Genomic DNA, 20,526 nt, shown 5'->3' with positions numbered 1-20,526 from the left:
CTGGCATTTCACTTCAGACGGTGTTCACAATAAGGGCATACACACAAATCCTCCCCCACTGGTCCAACCCCAAAGCTCACAATTAAATGGCCTTTGAAAATGGCAAAGAGGCTTATGAAGAATAGCCTCGATGGAATCTAACCTTTTCTGGAGCTGCCCTTGTGTGTGGAATCGTTGATAACTTTCCGAGCTGAAAACGTTCAGTTGAGAGGCAAACACCTTTTAACGGGAGCGAAATAGCTGCAGCTTTCTTGTGTTCTGCATGTAAAGTACCAACAAAATCTGCCCTGGCTCGGTACGGGCACTCAACCTCTACAGGAATCACAGTGACCGAAGTGCAGTTCCCGTTAAAACCCTTGCTTTTTCTTGCAAGAGCGGCAGAGGTGGACAGATGGATGGACACTGGGTCTGGTACAGGGTGCGAGGCTGAGTGAGCTCCGCTGAGTTGCCAGTGGTGGCCACAGCAGCCGGGCATGGGTCACTCTGCCCCACAGGTAGTCGCTGCTGGGAAGGTGGCAGGGGCAAGAGGTATGGCTTCTACTCACTTGACTTTTATAGCCTAAAGGAAGGGGGATTTCCTCTTAAGTTGCAACTAAGTTTACAAATAAAGCAAAGGAGGGGAAGTGTACCTGCCCTGCACATTCAGCCTTAGTCACTTGCAGATGAAGTGAATAAAAGCATTCCTTGCAAAACGTGCATCTCCAAGGGGATTAATCTTATACCATGAAAGGAAAGCACACCGAGTAGTGGTTTGGCCTTACTGGTATTAAAAATATCTGAAAACAGTTGGAGTCCAGTGTTTCTTTGGCAATGGAAATTTCATTTACAAGATCTTAGGAAAATCAGTTACGTATTTTCAGGAAGATCAGTAAATGCCACAAGCTTAAACCATACACACTAAATTCACCGATACATGGTTGGTCCTTACCATAAAAAAAAAATCAATAAATTACTCATCGGTGTAATGCTGATTAGTGATCAACCATAATAGTTTTCCACATCTAAGATGAAGTTCTTCTATCCAACGCAGGCATGGGATTCCACAATCCTGTATAGATACACCTTTGCCAGATAATTTATGACTTTTAAATATTTCAGTGGGGAATCAGTGGCTTTGAAGGCTACCAGGTTAACAGCTGTGGACTCTGGAGCGTCTGCTTTATCCATAGAGCAACCTGGAGCTGCCAAACTAATTTCACAGAGGAAAATTAAGCAGATTATTTTCAGACGTTTCTCATAACTGTGTTCATAAGTTCTTTTTCTCATTTTTGCTACATGATTTGGCATACAGACCATGGTAGAGTTGCTATTCGAATATCCCGACTTTTGGGGCTACCTGCCCGTGAGGAAGCAAGCCAGGGTGGCCAGGCTCATGCCTGGGCAACTACTGATATGGGACTTACACTGTGTGGGAACAAGCTGTGGTCCCACGTCTGTGGGTTTGAATGTTTGTTTATTTGGGTCTGCAATCCGTTCACTTAAATTGTGACATCTCTGGCTACAGGGTGTTTCTGAGATGGGTGCGCTCCCTTCCTCTTTTCCTTTGGGTTGCCGTTGTATAAGCTTTTGGTAGCCAAGATTTTAGGGACTCAATGTGTAAATGAAACCATTTCTGGTTTTCTTCAAAAATGCGCTTTATACCCGGGTATGGTAAAAGCTGCTGGTGCTACATTCTCTCTGCAGAACCTGCCCATACCAAGCGTGGTAGGAAGTTCAGGAGCTCGGGTGCAGGTGGCTTGGATCCGCACATTTTCACTTGAAGCTACCCAGTCATAGAATCATAGAATTGTTAGGGTTGGAAGGGACCTTAAAGATCATCTAATTCCAGCCCCCCTGCCGTGGGCAGGGACATCTCCCACTAGATCAGGTTGCTCAGAGCCCCGTCCAGCCTGGCCTTAAAAACTTTCAGGGATGGGGCATCCACCACCTCTCTGGGTAACCCGTTCCAGTGCCTCACCACCCTCATGGTGAAGATCTTCTTCCTAACATCCAGTCTGAATCGTCCCATCTCTGGTTTTAATCCATTGCCTCTGGACCTACCATTACCCGACATCCTAAAAAGTCCCTCACCAGCTTTCTTGTAGGCCCCCTTAAGATACTGGTAGGCCACTATAAGGTCTCCCCAGAGCCTTCTTTTCTCCAGACTGAACAACCCCAACTCTCTTAGTCTCTGCATTTCAAAAACCAGCCCAGGCTCAGATTTCTGAATGCAACTGCAACCACCTCCCTTAGCACGACTCATTTTTTACCAGAGCAAAGAACAAGACTGCCTTTGCTCATCTCGTGTCCTCCTCCCTCTTTCGCTGCCTTCAGCCACCGCAGGAATTAGGAAGGGGCGGGGATGCTGAGGCTGATGAGACAGGGCTTGTTTAAAAGCCTGCACTCAACTAGGGCAGAGCTATGGCAGCATTTTTTCCTTATGCTTAGTGCATGTCATCCCATTCATTCTTTCTTGCAGTTACAGAGTGAAATCTGGAAATATTATATGTAGTAAGCTACTGATTACATAGAGGTTACTGGGCCAGTAAAGTATTCACATGGATCAAATCAATAGCCTGTCTTTTAAGACCAAAATTAAATCATACTAAGAAAACATGGCATGATTTTCTTTTTCCCTTGGGTAGGGGTGGTGTTGAAGCGATTAATTGAAATTTTACCCCTTCTTAGCCTATAAAGGGTAAAGCTGTACTTGGGAGCATTGCTGCCTCGAAAAGAGAACTCAAGGACTGTTTGTTCTTTAAAACAACCTCGCCGTATCAGTCTCCCGGTGCACAGTTGGGTTGTACAGGTGCATTCAACCCCCTGGCTGGGCTGTGGTTTTAGTCTCTTGGAGCTGGGAGGTGTGTGTTCCAGGAGCCCCACAGCACCTGGGGATCAGGTCCTGCGCTCCTGCGTATTTTCTCCTGGATGATGCGTGTGTGTGTGTGTGTTGGAACCAGGACGTCTGCTTTTTAAGTACAGAAATTGCAAATGTGATTGCTCGGAACTGTGCACTATGTATGTGTTCCAGAATTTATTTTTTTATGAATGCTCATGGTCCTCTTTTAGTGTATTCTGTATGAACAGGACTTTATTTGATACAGGACAGATAAGGAAAATTTTCTTTCAAGTTTTCTAGGTTAATGGAAACGTGATCACGTTAGCTGATCGTGCAGTCATTAAAAAAAATAAATCATAAAATGGGTAACCTTAGGGAGACAGGAGTTGCTACTACTCCCGCTAACACTTTATTGTGTTGGCTTTCTCACACTGTGTATCTGTTGGCAACATGTTGTGTTGCAAAGCCGAAGACGGCCAGCCTCAATGCAGAGAGCGTCCAATTTACATTCTAGTCATACTGCAGCGTTTCATAACCCCGCTTTAGCTTTTCCCTGGCTTCCAAATAGCTCTGCTGCCTGACACTGCACAGGGACCTCCAGGGCAAAGGGAAAGGGCCTGGGAGTCCCTGGGAAGAAGAGGAGCAGCGATAGTCTTTGCTAACAGAGAGCAGCAATGGGGGGGGGGGTGTCAGTGGGCTGTTGCATGGGGGGGTTAGCACAGATGTTTGGACCAAAAGGAAGGATGGCAGCCACCGCGTTGAGTAGCTCTTACCTACCGCTTGGGGAAGGGTGGGAAGGGCGCATAGGGGAAAGCAGGTCACAAACACCATGGATCTCTGTATCTGGTCAAAATTTCCATAAAGATTCAAGTACTAAACCCTTTTAAACATCTCGCCTCCAGTTTGGAGGAACTGGAGAGTAATCTGTACAAAACAAGTGTTTAAGAATTGGTCGGCGTGCTTACAGATTCCTCAAAACATTATGGCATATCTGAATTCTTGCTGTCTTTTTAAGATTAGCACTGCTTTTAATTTGTTTCTTGAGCCCGTGCCTAAATAAAGCCCTCTGAGTTTAACATTTCATGTTGAAAGAAGATGTGCCTGCCGCTGCTGAGCCCCCCCTGCCAGAGCAGCTCAGGCTGTGGGCGGTGGGTCTGGCACCGCGCTCTGGTGCCCAACCTGGAGCACTTGCTGTGCCACCGAGAGAGCAATTCTACTTAACTAACTTTCACGTTTTGTATCGTAGCCATGAGACGCAAACGACCTGCTGGGATCATCCCAAGATGACTGAGCTTTACCAGTCTTTAGGTAAGACACCTCTACCAGTTGTTTGTTGTTTGGTTGTGTTTTTTTTTTTTTTTCCCAAAACAATGAATTTTCAAGGCAAGGATTTCCAGAAGTAGTAAAAACCAAAATGAAGTGGAAGCGAGAGGCAAGGCTTTTATCAAGGTTAAAATTTTCTGCAAGGGAAATATGCAAGGCAGAATAACGCATTTCAAACATGCAGTGGGAGAAATAATATTTCAATTAGCACATTTGGAATGTGCACTGGCTTTACGAAGTAATTTGAGTGCATTGTTGCAAACTCTTGCTGAAAGACTGGGACAGAAATGGTAAAAAAATCCTGAATCTTTTCACTGTCTAATCTACTTTACAAAAGGCAGATGAAAAAATCAAACCAAGCTGCTGTTAATGTTGACTTTTGGATGGTAGGAAGCCAATTGAAGCAATTTGCCAAACTGCGTTACCACTGCTTTATTTTTAAAGCACTTTCAATACTTGGAAGGCATGGCAGCTGTCATGATGTCATTTTGAATACCCAAATTGCATGCTTATTATGACTTCAGATGTGTCTCTCTGGTGGAGATTTTTTTTTTTATTTTTTAGCAGCTTTGGATTTTATTAACAGAAGCACATCTATAAGATAAAATAGGTTAATCCATGCTCTAGTAGAGGCTGCTTGGCAGACCATTTAATAGCTAACGCTTTGCTTTTAATGGTTCTGTTAATAAATAATGGAGGGTATAATAAAAATTAAGCTATTTCTCTGAAAGAAGTATCAGTGAATATGCTGCATTCATAAAGGAGGTTACGTCTGTACAGCACACGTACATAAACCAGCTTTAAACGAGCCAGCTTGAGCACTAGGGCAGTCAAATCTAGCATTCAGTGCAGGCTTATTTACCATGGTGAAAAATAGCTTAAATTATCTCCTGCTAAACTCTAGTTTAGCTGCTGCAAACAGTCTAATTATGCCAGCATAATCTATTTCAAGCTAACTCAGGTATCTCTATGGTGCTCTGCAGTTAAGGGCATACCAAAAATATTTTAGAAAAAGTGATATGATAAAATGGAATGAGACAGTGTGAAGATTTTTTTTCCTTATAGTATTAGCACTGTGGCGGCAATTTGTTTAAAAATTAACTAGAATACAGCTCTGTATGCCAAAAAGGGATATAAAATGTCTAAGTTCAGGCTAACGAAATGCAAAAGCAGACAAGTATTGACTTGCCATTTAATTATAATGTATTGCCCTGTTTGTCTCCTTTATATTTTTGCTCTTAAAGTGAGTGGTTTAAAAGATTCAGGACAAATAGTAATTGCACATGCAGACATCCATTTAATACAGGTAGATCTTCAAACAGTTGCCTGTTGATTGAACCGCACTCTGACTCCACAGCCTTATTTGATCCAGAGGTTGCATGATATTTCTGATACTGTTGGTCAGACCTAAAGTCCTGTGGCAACTCCTTTTCTTCTGGTATTTCCCCGTGTCAGCTACAGCACTCTTGAATATCAAGAAGTGAAAGGGTAGCTATATTTAAGGGAGAAGAGTGTCCTGATGGGTTCAGGTCAACGGTTCAAGAGATGTGTGACTGCTGAAGTCAGTTTGCATTTAGTTTCACTGAGTTTTATCACTATGAGCATCACCCAAATGTCAAGAGTTTAACATAGCCATATTTCTTACTGCATAAAGAGGGAACATGTTTAGGCAGATTTTGTTTCTTTTTCTCATAAAAGCCTGCTGGTTTTGTTTTGAGGAGAAAGGAATGTCCAAAGGACAGTCCTCTTTCTGGCTAGCCTTATGTCTTTTGGGGTTGAGACCAAGTGCTCATTAACATGGAAGTGATGCTGATTTTTAGCAAAGGATGTATAATGTGTATTTTTATTAGTAAGCTTAGTTGTTCATGTATGTGTACAAAACAGATTAGACAAGGTGATTCTTTGGGCACTGCCACATGGGGTAAAGCTTTGATAAAAGTGCTACTGAATAACCTACCAATTTTTTATTATTTTATTTTTGAACTGTGTGTATTCATCATTGCCTAACTCTCATACAAATTGCATAATACAAGCATAACCCGTTTAGTCTTGAGCAGAACCCTTGATGTATTTTCAGTGCTTTGCTTTGCCTCAGGTCAAAACGGTAATAATGGGATGTTTGAAGTCTTTTCAGACTGTTCAGTAATATTTTATCTGAGAAGATACTACTAGTAAAGTTGATTTTGTATTGCATACTCATTAAATCCTATTATTTTTACCCCACATTAGGATCCAAATTTTGCTTCTCATTCATATGAAGAAGCTAGTAAAGAGCTTAGTGTGTATGCATTTTAAAAATCTGGTAGAAAACGTGAATTCTGCAATCCGGGTAAATGTGAAAAATGACACCAAGCACATCAATGCTGTCATTTCCATTTTCCAACTCCTACACCTAGCCTGTAGGGAATAATTGTGCTATGTGATGTAGCTCTCTATATGTGCCAGTATATGATAATTTTATAGGGGATCCTTATGTCTAATTTAAATTCTTGCAAATTACTGAAAGCTTGATTTTTATTTTTTTTTAAGTGAATGAGGAAGGTGCAGCCTGGCACAAGGTAATGTTCTTCATCTGCCTATGTCTTTGAGACACAAGAGACTCCTCTGTAAGAAAAAGGAGTGATAATGGTTTTATTCTTCACGTATCCAATTCACATACCTACAAATTACTGCATTACATTTTGCTACAATAGATGAATTCCAAGTTTCAAACTTATTTGCTCAGCTTTTGGTCTTTAGAGGTTTGGGTGTTTATAAAAATGAAGCTAAATTACCTGGGAGCATTATTTGGTACTAATAAAAGAAGGTAGGAACATGCTGCATACAGTTTTGTACCTGATCAGATTGTCAGTCTGGGAAGTCCCGTATCCTGTCTTCAATAGGGACTGCATCAGAGAAAGCAGAAAGAACCCATAGGAAGAAATTACAAAATAACCTGCCCGCGAAGGAAGTATTCTCAAATTCTCTTTGAGCTCATATGCTGAAACATGGCTGTTTATAAAGATACTAGTAATAACTACAATATTTGATTCAAAATTTAATATGTGTGTCAAAAACTTGTAACTGGCTGTGTTTTTAACAGCAGCTTTTCCTTTTAGGATATTAAAATGCATGTTGTTGACTGCTCTTCTTTGTTAATTAAACAACATAGCATTTTATCAGTTTTAATGAAGCATCTAGTCCTGACTCAAGTTGGGCAATTTTCACTCCTCGCTTAATGTTATGGCTACTTAAAGTTACATAATAAACCATCAATATTAAATGCCTTAATTGTTGTTCAATGGTCAAGTCAAAGTGGCAACAGGTAGTTGCAACGATGACCTTAGGTGTGTCATTTAGTGTATCTAGTAGATGTTGGTATGGATTAATTAAGTAGAAATTATACAAATTAAGAACACAGAATAAAAAATAAATGCTGAAATAGGTAGTAAAAATCGATGATATGTGAGTCTCAAAGGTTCAGAGGCTGACAGACATCCCTGGTTTGTATTAACACCGTTATGAGCCGCTCTCACGTTCTTCTGACTTCCCTCTGAAAGTCTTCAAAGTACCAAGAACTGCTCCAGCTGCTTTTCTTTCCAAAAGCAGTTCCCCTGCAGCAGATCTGCTTTTTTTTACGCTGTTCTTTTACAGCCCCCTTACAAATTTTCTCATCCTTCATGATGTCTCCAGGGCATCACTGAAATGAGAGTTTATGTTACTGCGTTGTCCTGAAGAGTTCAAGGACCTTTGGGTGAGGGGAGAGATGGGAAGACCAGGAATCAAAGTAGTCTAAGATTGCTTATTTTTTTTCAGATTATCTTGTGAGAGTAAACATTTAATTGCAGGCAGTTTAGCTCAGAATGATGGTATTTTGCCTTTAAGCTGAAAATGAATCTAACCTTTGCAGTGATGGCCCAGGAGAACTTGGGCTGCTGTGCCGTACTGTTAGTGTCCCTCTCTTCCAGCCTTCCCATGGAATGTCAGTACGAGTCTCCTCAAGGTGCATTAGTGTCACTGTGAACAGTAATTGCAGTAGCAGGATGCAGTCAGAAACGTTGGCGTGTGCATCTGTTTATCTCTCCAAATTCACCAAGGCAAGACAAGAGGGTGAAAAACACTGTCACCCTTGCAGACTGCAGTGCGCTGTTGACAGCTCTCCATTTAATTTGGGGGGGCGGGGGTGTGCAGTTCTCTGTGGAATACATGGAAGAAATGCCGGAGTTGCTTAACACAAGGTAGGAGAATGCCGGAAGCCTCTCAGCCTCCACCAGGGCTTTTGGCAGCAGCTGCCATGTTCCTCTTACGACGACTGGCTGCTCTTGTGTGGCAATGTGAGCTTCCGACTCTGAATGACCAAGGTGGATAAACTTTTTTGATTTGTGTATTTTATAGAATGATAGAATGGTTTGAGTTGGAAGGGACCTTAGAGATCATCTAGCTCCAACCCCCCTGCCCTGGGCAGGGACACCTCCCACTAGACCAGGCTGCTCAAAGCCCCATCCAGCCTGGCCTTGAACACTTCCAGGGATGGGGCAGCCACAGCTTCCCTGGGCAACCTGTTCCAGTGCCCAGAGATTTTGATTTGTCTTTCTTAAATGCTGCCTGAAGAGGCTAAACTGCCCGTCTCTGCCATAATAGTTTTTATTACAAACTACTAAACCATGTATTTATTATGAGGTTTTATTCATATTCAACTAAATGTTTTCTGTGTTTGTACTAGTAAGACATGCCTATTGCACACATCAATCATTTGATTTCTACTGAAATCCAGTGTAATGATACCTATGGTTTTTCTTTAAAGATTGCTTATTCACTGACATCCTTTTCAGGGTGACTACAATCTGAATAATAAAACTCCTCTTTTCAGAAAATAGGATTGGTTGTGTTCTGTCAGCCTTCCATAGTAGTCAGACCTGGAGTAGGTCATTTTTGTAACAGTATGTGATTGCATTCTGTGTAGGCATACACCTAATAGACTTAACTGTGGCAGAGAAGTAGAAGTTAGGTGGTAGAAGTTAACCTTGTGTCCCTTGAAAATGAAACCATAGGCGTATTAGCAGTGAAGGAGGGTATTGCGGAGAAAGCAAAATAATGTTCTGTTATGGAATAGGTGACCAGTATGGGAACATTTTGCACAAGAGTATTGCAGTCCTGGTTTGCAAATGGACACCTTTCATTAATATTTTTGAAGTTGTTTTTTTGCTATTTATTCATTTTCGGTTTTTCCATTATAACTACTTCTGATCTAGCGTACACGATGGGTTTCTGACCTTTCTGACTGCAAACTCTACTTGCATCCAAACCCCATGATGGGGTATCACCCAGGCGTACATCATATCCTTTCTTACACTTTTGGGTTTGCAGGCTGAAGAAAAGACATTATGTGCTAAGACTAAATTCCTAAAGGTCGTGTCAATTGGTCTGGTTATTGGGATGCTGGCACATGCTATGGTGTGCCATGTGCCACATCTAGACCATCCACTTGGTCTAGATGCAATCATCAGTAGGATTTTGGTGCCCTGGGTACCTCCCACTCATAATTTGCTGAAACAGTATCCGCTTTTTTTACTCAGTGGTACAGGTCTGGTACAGCATGCCCTATTGTTTCATGGAGACTGGTTAAGCTGTATGTCTGTGTGTGTATTAACACTGTTTACTGTTATTTATTCTCAAAGCAATGTAGATGATAGTGTTAATTATTGTTATAATAAAAGAGTCAATAGCTGAGACTCAACTGATGTTAAGCAGTGTTACTTGATTAATTTATCTCCTTTGTGCATTTGTCTCATTTGCATTTTTAAATTACAATTCCTAAAGAGGTGATATATGTCACTGTAGGGCATCATTAAAAGATTTATATATGGGGTTTGGGCAGCAGGAATAAACCCCGCATTCTTATCAGCTGGTCAGGGAATCACAGTGGTATTGAATCGATGTGAGATGAAGCTTCTTGAGAAGTCAAGAGTGCCATTAATGTCTGATGAAACATGAAAGCTTAGTGGCTGGTAGTGGAATTATGGTCCATTCAGGACTGTACAGTAAACAGTTTTTAACCTCTGTCAGATAGGCACTGTCAGAGACAACAGGGACATGAAATTCCCAAAATAGTTTATCCACTGCAGGCAGTGTATTTAGGAGCAGCTATATGAACGTGCCACAGGCTATGGTTGAGTAAGTATTTCAGGTTTGGAGGTATATCACTGTAGGTTCACATTTTTTCCTGTGCAAATAAGTGAGAGTAAAAAAAAAACAAACCCAAACAAAACCAAACTAAAACAACAAGCAACCCTCAAAACTCCATAAATCCTATATCCTATTAAGTGAAGATGAGAATTTGACCTGATGACATCTAATATCTGTCAAAGAATTTAGTTACTAACTTTCCAAGTTTTACTCTTGGAGATAGTTATCACCTGAAGCATGTAACTTGATCTTTTCAGTATGATGGTGTCCAGGCAGTGAGAAAATTATTGTCCATAAAATGAAGTGTAGTGGCTGTGTTTTCCCCTTACTAATTAAAAAGCAATTGTAATATTCATAGAATCATAGTCTAGGTTGGAATGGACCTTTAAGATCACAATAATACAAACAAGTAACCCTCTTTGAAGTAAAAAACAAGGTGGTTTCCAGGTAGAAAGGCCTTCCTGAGATGCCTTCAGTTTGCATTGTGTGTGTGAGAGACAAATTGCATGAACAACCTTTGACAGGAGGTAGTGTGTCCCGTCCCAGAGCTTTTAAACACTCATTGAGATTAGTCTGCTGTAGAGGACAGTGCGCTATCAGATGAAACATCCCAGTCATTCAGCGCTCTTAGCGGCTGGGGCAACTGCAGAGTGGTTAGTCTGTTCTAAGAACCACCATGGAAAGCTCTTCAGTTATAACACCTCACTTAAAACCTGTTGTCGGTGTTATAGATGTGACTATTTCAGAATAAAAATAAATATTCCTCCATGCTGGATGCTATACTTCTTGTTAAATATGTTCTTTTTTTGAAAACTTTGTTTGTCTTTGATTTTTTTTTTTTTTTATTGCTTTTAGTTGCTTACCAACTTATTTTGTGCAGTAAGGCTCAAGCATATGAGGATCTGGTTTTCCTCTTAAAATAATACTCATCCCAATGTAAAATCTGGAATTTAGCATGGGAGGATTTAAGAAAAATTAATCTACAACATCAGGTGGTTCAAATTTTTTTGAGACAAATTACCTACCTCCTCAGAAGTCAGTGGGGTTTTTTTAACCTGGCTGTCCACTGTCAAAAGGATGTGTTATGTGTACCTACTGCTGTTTCTACGATACTGTAGAATACAATACCACATTGGAAAACGTGTTGATGAGGCTGTCTTAGCTCTTTTGAGGAAGAACATAGCCCTTATGTTTTGTGATTTCTCACAACATGCAGAATTATGGAGAAAAGGTTAGGACTTAATTTTCTGATCATCTTTCCATAATATTTCTGATTTGAGTTCTTCCTTTGAGCAGGCTGGAGTCCTCTTCGTTAAAGCTGCATGTGTAATAACAGCACTAGTTCTTGTTCAATGTTACTCATATTAATATGAATGAACATAAGAATATGAGCATGAACATCTTTATATGTTGGAGGCACATGATGGATGTGGAGGAGATCACTTTTCTAGAAAACCTGCTTCCTACCACATTATTTGCCCTGAAGCAAAGGGAGGCACTTGTCTTGTCATGTCTATAATGAAAAGAAGAAAGCAGCGAAAGGAGATTTCCTAATTTCTGAGAGTAACTGATGCTTTAGCACTCAGAACTCCTTTCACCACGATGGTGGGAGGGCTGCAGGAGAAGCTTAGGAAAGTCATGGAGAGATCTTACTGTTGTGTTGGTGGGAATTGTTCATTGTTGCCAAGGCATTCGCTGTAAGCACCTGACCCATCTTACAGGTCTCCTGTAACACAATGTTAAATTTTCTCCCCTAGAAAGATTTATATCCCCTTGAACAGAGCAGTTGTTCATGGCTGAGTGATGGGAGAACAATGATTTCTGTTTGCTCTGGGATGTAACTATGAGTGTCACCAAATACTCCCGTGTGATCTTTTCCTCAGTCTGTTCTGTTCCAGGGGCCAGGTGACCTCTTCACTACATTGTTGTTTCAGACCACAGATTATGTTCTTGAGCATTTACACTTTCTGATCAAAGCTTGGAAGTTACCTTCTGAACGAGGACTGGGAGTATCATTAAACAACTTGCAAAAGTCTTATATACTCCAAAGGCTTTTCAGCCCTCTGACCACCTCATTTGGATGACGAGATGGTGAATAATTTCAAGGAATGGAAGGAAAGGGCTGGAGAAAAGATTACATGGTATTCTGAGCTCTCTGACCTCTTCAGAGATGATAAAAGCTTTGGAGTCAAGGCTTAGTGGGCCCTGACTCTTTTAGTGGGCTGTTTGGGAGTGGAGAAAGCATCAGATATTTTCCTCAGGACCCAAGAAGGGGCTGGGGGGGGAACCCCACAGGGAAGAAGGAACTAGTGGTGTTTCCATAGGAGGGTTGCTGCTGCTTGAGCCACCTTCCTTCCTCCTCCACACGTTCCCAGCAGCGGCAGCTGGCTTGCGGCCAGGCAGTGCCGTCTGCTGCCTTGCTCAAAGTCTCCTCCCTTGCTGTTCGTGGTGATGTTACCGCCAACGCTCCCGAGCCCAGTGACCACAACTCATTCCCTGACAATCTTATGTTCCACGGTTCATTTAAATAGGGTCATATGCCAGCAAGGGAAATATTTTAAACCCCATTAGGAGCAGACTGGGCTCCCCCAGTTGCTCCACGGAGCAACATGTTCTTTGTAGCAGTAGCTCTGGGGGAGGAAAGACACCACTGACAGTTTCATAGGAGTAGGTGGGGGGAAAAGCTAAATCATTAAGATCCAGCAACCTCAAATGACCGTCACGACCTGGTAAGAGGGCCGTCCATCAGGAGCATGGAAGTGGTGGCGTAACAAAGACAGGAGGTGAGCAGTTGACACGGGGACAGTAACTGGGCATGGGCTACTACTGATAACAGCCACGAAGGTGGGAAGGAGAAGCATGGGATGGCTACACTTAGCCTCATCACGTAGAGCCAAAAGCAGACATTGCTGATGCTTTCCCAACACCTGAGGTGAGGGCTCCGAAACGAGCTCCTGACATTGCTTGTTGATCATTTACAGCAGATGCTTCTTGGCAGCACAGACATTAAGGATGATAACAAAATCAGTATGTATTACATATACAGGAAAATAGGTGTAAGCTACAGCACTTTCAGGATTAAATGTCTTCATGGGTTGTACTTTCTGCCTTGATCAAGGCCTGAAATATGCATATATATTTACTAATATTTCTTAAAATGTGAATAATAAGTAGAGAAGCTTTTTTTCAGAATACTCAGGGGAAGTTTAGGGAAGACTGCTTCATTTTATCAAAAGCTAGCCGTAATCTAATATATATTATTTTCCAGAATACGAGTGCAGATTTACAACAAGAGTACAAAATGTAACTGAAATTGCAGTGTGTTTGTGAGAGACCGCTTTATTAATTTCCCTTCAAGACAAATTAAGTCACTTCATTTAAATTGCTCACTGTATTCCCCGCCACATTAAGGCTTCTGAACCTGTCAGGATGATTGTGAGAGTGGGAGCTGGCAGAAGCAATACACAGGAGAACTGCCCATTAAAAAGGTGCATGGAACTGTGTAAAGGAAAAGAAATGATACACAAAGCTGAAACTTCTCCTTCCGCTGTAAGACATGTTTTAGAAATGTTCCACAGCTTTTAATAAGGTATACAAAATTACTGCATTAGTCTCAAATTAGTCTTTCAGAACGGATTAATTAAAAGCAATGGAATCGAGACTATATTCCCTCTGCTACCTACGCCTGTACAGCATTGTAAGTGATGCTGGGATAGTCGTACCCAAGCTACCACATTGCGAACAGCTTTATAGCGCCTCGGCGCCTATGCCAGCAAGGAACTGTTTTGGTTTTGCCCTGTTTTTCATCATATTATTTCTCTAAGAGTCTGCCAGGCTTAGAGGCAGCTTATTGGGCTAAATGGACCTTTATTCTGAGCCAGTACGTTTTTTTAATGTTATTTTTGTATTTACACAGTAGTTTACATTTTCCAAACGCATTCCCATCGTTAACTCCTTAGGCCCCCGTGGGTTTCATGAGGAAATTAAATGCGTTCATCAGTGTTGCCGGGTGCTGAAACTGGCTGGCACAGACAGTTCGCTTCTGTGCTAGAAAACCCTTAAATTACAAGATGCCAACCGCTCTGTTGGGAAAGGTCCTTAGGCGGTTCAAATGCCCAGGAGTGTCTGTGCCCAGGAGTTAGTTGGGTAGGTGACAGGGCCAGGAGCGTGCCAGCAGTGGTGTGGTTTTTCAGCGGTGGGGGTGACGGGAGCATGCCCCCCTCACCCCCGCCACTCCTGAGTTCCCCAGGCCCCGCAGCATCCCTGGGAAGAGCTGGCAGTGCCACTTAGGAAACGGCATCTGTTCATCGACTTGCCCCTGTCGATTTGCGTGCTCGCTTCTGCATCCCGAGTTCGATTCTGAACAGCGCAAGCGGTGGTGTGTTTGCACCGCAGTCTTGGTATGCCAGGTCTAGTTGTAAATTACGAGTTAGCCGATGTACTGGTACTGATGGCAGGAATTCAGACACAGCAGTTTCTACCTCGCTTTCAGTGAATTTTATGTTCATTCTCGTAAATGGGGTTTGGCCAAGGCCACCCTCAGCAAAGCCAGGGACAAGATTAGAATAAGCCCATCTTCCTCATTCTGGTTTCACCACAGAGAAAAGGTGCAAATGCAGTTTGCTGGCCAGATTTGGTCCAAGACAACCCCTCCTTTATTTTCAGTTTTAGAATACAGACGAGTTGCTGTGCCTTGCTGTGGAGATAAGCAGAATTCGGTGCGGGATAACGTTCAAGTAGCCGATACTGAGCCTCCTGAGGGCCGAGGGGCTTGTAGAAGTTCTGGTGTGGTGTGACTGGTTTGGTGTGTGGCCCACCTCGTCCCTGCAGTGTTCCAGGAGGTTTTTGCAAGCTGTGGTTAAACTGTTCAGTGGGGACTTGTGCTGATGTCCTTATTTTGTTAACCACATGAGAAAGCTCCAGCAAAAATCGTGCCGCACCGTGTGTTCCGTGCTGGGTCCCATTCCCCGCTGTGCTGCCACAGCCCACCAGCTCCCCACCGGTTCGGAGGTGGGAACCTGGGAACTCACCTGGCTGGGTGAGCTGGCTTCTCACCAGGAAGGCTGTACATCTCGGGGCATGGCTGGGATCTGCTTGGATGGAAAGCACAAAAGTGTCATTGTTGTTTTCCGAAAGTCTTTTTCGGCAGTAGCTGGGAGTCGCCGCCTTTTCCCTGGGCAGAGCTCTTCTCTGCATCGGGCAGACAAGGAGGAGTTTCAGGTTCTTATCTCTCTCTCAGTGCCTGCGGTGTGAAAGGCTGCCGTGTTTTCAGACAACACTACTGCAGTCACTGATGTTGTCCTTTCAAGGGCTCTTAAGTTCAGTGCCTTTGAAGGAAAGGAAGTAACACTTCAGGACTTACGCTCTTTCTTTTGGATGATTATTTATGAAGATTTGAGGGCTTTTGCTCAGTGAAGTAGAGTTTCTAATGTACTTTTCTTGTTTTCCCTCTGTTCTTTTCACTGATGACTATAGTCTAGTTCAGCTTAACAGTGTCTTTGTGAGTCTGGTTGTTTCTAAGGTGCAAAGCTGATCACTTATTTTACTATTTCCCCTCTACAGCTGACCTGAACAACGTCAGGTTCTCTGCGTACAGGACTGCCATGAAACTCCGCAGGCTGCAGAAAGCCCTCTGCCGTAAGTATGTGCCTGTGCCTCGCCTGCTGCCGGGAGGACTTTATGACAACGCACAACTTTATTCACAACCTTCAGAAGCAGAAAAACACCACCACACGTACCCCCAGCTCTGCCCGGTGCATGGAATCCTCTCACCCAAAGGGTCTTCTGCTGCCACCAGTTTGCACGTTCCTTATAAAAACAAAGTGCTGAGTGGTCTGCAGATCTGTCCCTTGCAAGACAGAGCGGTGGATCAGAAACAAAACTAACATCTCCTACGTATTTCTTATCTTTACACTCCTTAGCTGGGTATCTTCCCTGTGCTCATTACTGGAGCCATGTCCTGTGTCAGCCACAGCTCTACATCTCAACGCCAAAGAAACAGGGATTGTAGTGGATTGGGAATGGTGTGAGTTCGGCTGAAATAATCGCTCCAGAGCTGGAGTTGTTAATGGCTTGTTAAGTTGAAGCTTGAACCCGGAGGGGCTGTTGCCTTTAAATGAGATCATCACAGTAAACATTTAGCTTGGTTTTTCCCCAGCTTTTGGTTATGTTCAGAAGTCTCTCATCAGCCATACATTTGTGGTGTGCGTGTTCTAACATTTTAATTCTCTCAACTGGTGTATGGTGTTCTACTTGTCACTAGAGTTATGTTTCTTTTTCAGCTTATTGTAACCTGATAGCTAAATAATTTGCTTGTAGTTTTCTTGGTAGGCTAATCAGTTGCCAAAGCAAGCAGTCTATTAGGTGGTACAGTTTAGGAGGTTATTAAAATATTTTAACATTCACCATTCGGCATTTAATTACAGGGTTAAGTTTCTGACACAGTTGCAAATGTCTCAACTGTTGATTTACCTCAAGTTTGGATTTGTGCTCACATGCTTTCTGGAACTGTGTCAAACCTCGATATTTTTGAGCATGTTTACTTTTAGGCTTATAAGCATGGGTGAATTCTACTAGTGAACAGACTTAATTTCTGAATGTATGAAAAAATAGAAATGAAAAAAAACCAACCAGTAAGTGACGATTCTTGTAACACAATGAAAGGTTTCAACATGAATGCGGTGACAATGAATTTTGATGATCAGAAATACAAGCATCTTTCCATGGTGCAGCACTCCTGCCACGTTCATCGTGGAAAGGTAAAGAAATTGGAGTGATACGCAGTGACAGGTATCGACAATCAGTCCAGCACTGACGGAGGGGAATAACATATTTGGAATTACAAGTTTCTCTGGCAGGCAGTGCACAAGTGTAACTTGTAACAGGCTTTTATGGCTGAAAGTGCAAAACTTTGTGTGCTATTTTATCTGATTCCTACCACTAAATAATTCCAAGTCATCTTGGACTTTACAGTGTGGAATTGTAGTTGTGTGCTGAAGTCAGTTCATCTCTCGAGGTTACACTTAGGTAGATTTTCTGAGAATGGATGTTTTCAGAGACATGCAGTGGTACTTAGAGTGATTACTTTAGCACATTCTTCATACTTGTATCTAAGGAAAACTATTTAAGGAATTTGGTTAGCAGTCTTTGTTCTTACAAATATTTTTGCTTGGAGACACCATCTTTTTATTTGTGTATTCTATGATTTCAATGTCGCTTGTGAACTCAGTTTAATTAGATTAAAAAAAAAAAAACAACAACCCATTACAAAATTCTTTTTCTGCAGTTTGGCAGTAATAGAAACAGAGCACAGCGCTGGGTTTCAGGGCTTCTACACATAGCCAAAAATCCCTAGATTCCACCTGCAGTAGGTGCTGCTTTCATCTCTTAGTTTTTATTTCAGATTTAAAATTGCATGAGTTAAAAAAAAATAAAAATTAAATATATATAATTTTCTGCAAACTTCATAGAAAGCAGAGCAACGTTGTCTGCTGAGGAGCGCTCTGAAGATGTGCGCACAATAGAAGGCCTGCAGAAGCGGAGGTGCAGCCTATTCCTCTGTGGCAAGAACAGAAACACTTTTAAAAATGAACTCTTCTTAGACTTACTTCTTTTCAGTTTGCAAATCACCCCAATGAACACTAAGACACTAGGATGTTAAATCTAAAGAAGAAAATGGAAAATGGTAATCCTTAACAAATTAATGCTTGTGTGTTGTGTTACCTTAGAAGAATCTAGTGTGTGGCTCTATCATCCCAGCCTTCAAAATTATTGTGAGCATGCCAGGTGTAACTATTGCACCGTTTTTTATTAAATGTATGGTTTCCTTTGATAATCACATCAAAGCATGTTGACTTTCTTGGTTTGCTACTTTTAAAAGATCTGATCTTCAAGTACAAACCACATCTGAACATTGTGATGTCAATGAAATGAGATGTATTCACACACTTTTCTTGGAGATGCAGCAAAAGAAAATATTCAGGAACTTCTGCTAGGGTGCTTTTTTCCTTTAATTTTATACTGGCTAGATTAAATGTATTTTTTTGATGTATCAGCCAACAGCAGCAGGTTACAGAGGAGAAGATCGTGCATTCTGGGAACACCATTTATACGTTTTATCACCAGCCATATGTTGAGTTCTCTGCAAGTTCAGTATGTGACCTCCACAGCATACTTTCTCCTGCCTGTTAATTCTGTTCTCCAGTGGGTTAGTTATTCCAGGTCGTCTTTTAAACTTTTCCTGCAATCTGGCCACAGGTTGGTGTCTAGCTACAAACATCCTAACATTTTTTCGCTTGCCTTAGAAGCCAGAGAAATATTTGTATAGATGACTTAGATTTCAAAATAAGCTAGAAGCTACTGCTCAAACAGATTTTAGAGTCAGTTTTGGAATTTTAAACAGAAAAGAACAAAAGAATGTCAGAGAACTCACCAAAAGTACAAAGCATAAAGTGGTATGGTTTATTTCAATTAAAGCTTTGCAAGTCACTGAATAGCTATGAATACACAACTCTTCAATACATATGAGTGTTGTGGCTTGTCTTTTGAAAGTCTGTCATTCACGGGACCTCCATATTTGCTTTCAGGAAAAAAAATAAGCAATTCTGGTTCTGGGAGAGGATCCCCCCCCCCCCCCCCGCCATTTCTTTAATCTTGGTGGGAAAGGTGCAGGGGGAGCTTAATGTGGCGAAGGCCAGAGCCACTCTTTTTTTCCATAAAAAGAAGTTCCCTAAAGCAGTTTGGTAGCAAGTACTTTTTGCTTGTTATAAGATGAACGTGTGTTATTAACTTCAAGATAGGACATGAGGTTGATGAAGAGCAGGGTGAAGGGCTTTTCTGAAGTTGCTGCTTATTAGTGGGAAAAGCTTTCACAAAGTGGAGTGACCCATGTTTAGCAGTAGCTGCATATATAATTAAGCTGCCACTCAGTTGCCCGAGGGGTTCATTTAATTACCGTTGATTCATAGTCTCAAAGGAACTGAGAGTTCAGCCTGAAGCTCAGAGTTAAAGGTGCTGTGAAGGCAGTGCTCTATTTCCAGTTTGACTAATAAATTATTAGAAGAAAAACGTCTTTCTGAGACTCTTAGGAATGGGTCTGATAAATATGCTTTTGCAGGATATAATATTGACCTTAGAATAGCTATATTTTATATGCTGGTAGGTTAAACATAATATTCCAAAATATTTTCTTTTAATAAATATCTACATGAATGAGAAAAAAGGAAAATTCCAATAAACCCCTGCACAACACCACCGATGTAAAGTTTAATTTCTTGTTATAATAATGGGGATAGCATTCCAAGCTTTCCTTACTCACTGTAGGACTGGGTATGTCAGGCCCACAGGATGAAATTTTCAGAAGTACTTAAGGGATTTAGTAGCAGAAGTCCCTATTGATTTCCAATGAAATATATATACTCCTGAAATTCTTTTGGCAATTACGAAATCCCAGCGTGCTGTCCACGCAGCATTACCAAGGAGCACTGTGTGCAGCTAAAGTATTTTTCACCTCCACTAGGACATCAAAGGATCAGCTTCATCCTTGATAAAATAGGATACTCCAGTGTGAATTTGGCAAATGTGCCCTTAAGCTGGATGAAGTTCTTAAAAAATTCCTGCATGGGGCTCCACATTTAGCCTTTGTGCGTTTTCTTTGACATTACTGAGAGATGTCCTTAGCAGGACTCAATAAAACACATTTTTGTTCCAGTCAGAGAAAAAATGGTCTTGCAGTTAAGTCAGTTCGTTTCCCAATTCTGTGATTAATTTCCTAGACAATTTTGTTTTGGGTAGTTCACTTTGGGCCAGATGCTGCTCCCTCACATGTTGAATGGTGCTGCACTTTGTGACTGCTCATGGTACGAGCAGGACTAGCAGCATTTGGAATTTAATATTCCCATTGCTCACACCCTGGAAATTCACTGCAAGGAATTAACAAAGGGTTTTCATGTGGCAGATCTGCAACAGTAGTCTCATTTTTCTGATTTATTTTGTTCTTACTACTGTTCTACTTTGTAAACCAATATCCCATAACTCTCTGATTTGGTGCCCCCGAAGTGTGATGCTGCTGTTGATGTTAATAGGCAGAGGCTAGGTGCTGAGAAAGGGAAGTTCTGTTTTGCCTTGGACATCTGAATTTCAAAATGCAACTGACTTACCAAATGAAAATCAAGTTTTTAAATGTCTGTGACAAAACACTCTGTTGTGTGTTGGCTGACAAG

At 41.7% G+C, this 20,526-nt stretch overlaps 1 protein-coding gene across 8 annotated transcripts in view; it reads left to right on the top strand.

Annotated features, from left to right (window-relative positions):
• DMD (dystrophin) overlaps window positions 1-20,526 on the top strand; it is a 1,176,878-nt gene that overhangs the window by 1,091,720 nt on the left and 64,632 nt on the right. For all 8 annotated transcript variants that reach the window (XM_063343608.1, XM_063343591.1, XM_063343600.1 and 5 more), the window contains 2 exons: window positions 4,065-4,126; window positions 15,869-15,943. In XM_063343608.1, coding sequence (XP_063199678.1) covers window positions 4,065-4,126; window positions 15,869-15,943 — 137 coding nt within the window. The remainder of the gene's footprint in view (window positions 1-4,064; window positions 4,127-15,868; window positions 15,944-20,526) is intronic.

This window comes from Chroicocephalus ridibundus, chromosome 1, assembly GCF_963924245.1.
Source record: "Chroicocephalus ridibundus chromosome 1, bChrRid1.1, whole genome shotgun sequence".
Lineage (NCBI taxonomy): Eukaryota > Metazoa > Chordata > Aves > Charadriiformes > Laridae > Chroicocephalus > Chroicocephalus ridibundus.
This window is presented reverse-complemented; position numbering and strand designations above follow the sequence as displayed.